Source organism: Aegilops tauschii, chromosome 4 (assembly GCF_002575655.3).
Source record: "Aegilops tauschii subsp. strangulata cultivar AL8/78 chromosome 4, Aet v6.0, whole genome shotgun sequence".
Lineage (NCBI taxonomy): Eukaryota > Viridiplantae > Streptophyta > Magnoliopsida > Poales > Poaceae > Aegilops > Aegilops tauschii.
Genome location: NC_053038.3, coordinates 470,715,128 through 470,716,860, shown reverse-complemented (window position 1 = coordinate 470,716,860; position 1,733 = coordinate 470,715,128). Strand labels below are relative to the sequence as shown.

The 1,733-nt window shown below is 50.6% G+C and overlaps 1 protein-coding gene across 1 annotated transcript; it reads right to left on the bottom strand.

Moving 5' to 3' along the window:
* Nucleotides 1-487: 487 nt before the first annotated feature.
* Nucleotides 488-1,425, bottom strand: LOC109760789 (ubiquitin-fold modifier-conjugating enzyme 1). The gene is made up of 2 exons (XM_020319600.4): nucleotides 942-1,425; nucleotides 488-838 (listed from the first exon to the last, which is right to left on the bottom strand). Exons 1-2 carry the CDS (start codon nucleotides 1,272-1,274, stop codon nucleotides 617-619), a joined length of 555 nt encoding a protein of 184 aa, XP_020175189.1. The 5' UTR covers nucleotides 1,275-1,425; the 3' UTR covers nucleotides 488-616.
* Between the last annotated feature and the right edge of the window lie 308 nt (nucleotides 1,426-1,733).

Sequence of the window (1,733 nt, the reverse complement as noted above, 5' to 3'; positions counted from 1 at the left end):
AAAACACAATGGTACAATGGTAGGATGGTAGCAGTGCTACATCCAGACTTGACAAATCAAATTTGACATGGTAACTTGACAACTCAGAGGAGATAAACAAGCAATTGAACAATTGGTCCTATTTTTATTTTAAGTCATTTAATTTAATACTTCCTACGATGGTATAGGCAAGGCACAAACATTCAAAAGACAATTGTGCACCTGATCTTGCTGATGCTCTATTGCTCTTTGTCGAGACAGAAAACAGACTTCTGTTAACCAACACAAATTTCAGGTTCCATCCTAAATTAACAGCATCCACCTAAGCTATCCAGCAGGGCGGAGGCAATTGATTTGTTCAAAATTTATTATGAAAATCAGAGTGTTGGATGCAAATCTACTACTTCGATGCACACCAAATCAGTCAGACAAACTAACTACAGTTCTAATCAGCAACCAGTTCATCAGCAAAATATGGAACAGCAAGCAGCACATGACAACTAGAGTATATGTATTGCTTGCTCTTATTAGTCCACAACCGAGTGGATTTTCAATCCTCCAATCCCCTTGACAACCATCATACTGTAACTGTCACTGTCAGCAACAACAGAAAAGACATACTGTAACTGTCTTGCAGCTAAGAGGCAGCGGCAGAGCCAGACGCAGCAGCGGCATCTGCAGGAGCAGCCTCGTCGTCCTTGTGCTTCACCATGCCCGAATCGACCAGGATGGGCACCTCCGCAGCGAGCCACGGCGCGAGCCCGAGGCAGAGAGCGTGCGCGAGCCCGAACCGCGGGCAGTTCTTGGCCCAGAGCGGCTTGAAGTGCACGGTGAGGCAGATCTTCCCTCCGCGGTACATCTGCATCCATAATTCCATATCCCATCCCACAGCAAGAATCAGAATCTACAACCAAGAACCCACCCATGCAGACAGTTGCGGGAAAGAAAACATAGATGCAGACCTTGTGGGTCTTGCCGTCGAGGGTGGGGAGCTCGATCTCGGGGGCGACCTGGGGGTAGGCGACGGGGATGTCGAACTGGAGGGGGAACTCGTAGCGGCGGAGGTTGTGGACGTACCAGCAGGTACCCTCCCAGCGGGTGCCCTCCGGGTTGGCGGCGGAGATGCGGAACCAGTCATTGTCCTTGGCCTTGTTGACGGAGGTGTAGGCGATGAGGGCGCGGTACTCCTCCTTGAGCCGCTGCCGCCACGGATCGCCGTCCCGGGGGCCCGCCCGCGTCGACAGCAGCGGGATCTCGCCCACCACGCTCTTCGTGCCCTTGTCCCACCCCTCCATCGCCGACGATGCTCCTCCTCGCCTTCTTGATTGATTTCCTCTGCTCCGCCTCCGCCTCCGCCTCTGCCCTTCTTCAACTATGGATCTGTCTATCCCGATGCGATTCTCGGGTCTGCTTGGATTTCACGCCGACGGCTGGTCGTGGGGAAGGAAGGCACGGGTTCTCTCACTTGCGGTGGCCAAGTCAGGGGTGGCTTAGCCACGGGCAGCCGTCGGATCATGGATCCAAGGAGGAGATCCACTCAGGCGCTGTTCAGAATATCGTTCATATTTTATTTTATTTTATTTTATTTTCGCGATAAGGAATTTGTATATTAATGAAAAATCAAGATTACAATCAGAGCGGCACAGATCAACGACATCACCTAGTCCAGAGAAGAGCGAGACATTTGTTTGTTGTTCGATGTGTACATATTTTGCCATTTAACCACTAATAGTGTTTTGGCAGTGACTAATATA

Excerpts from the sequence above, each read along its gene's own strand:
- LOC109760789 (XM_020319600.4), bottom strand. The coding sequence starts at position 1,274 with ATGGAGGGGTGGGACAAGGGCACGAAGAGCGTGGTGGGCGAGATCCCG. Across the intron at positions 839-941 it reads TCGACGGCAAGACCCACAAG|ATGTACCGCGGAGGGAAGAT; the intron begins GTCTGCATCTAT and ends TTATGGATGCAG.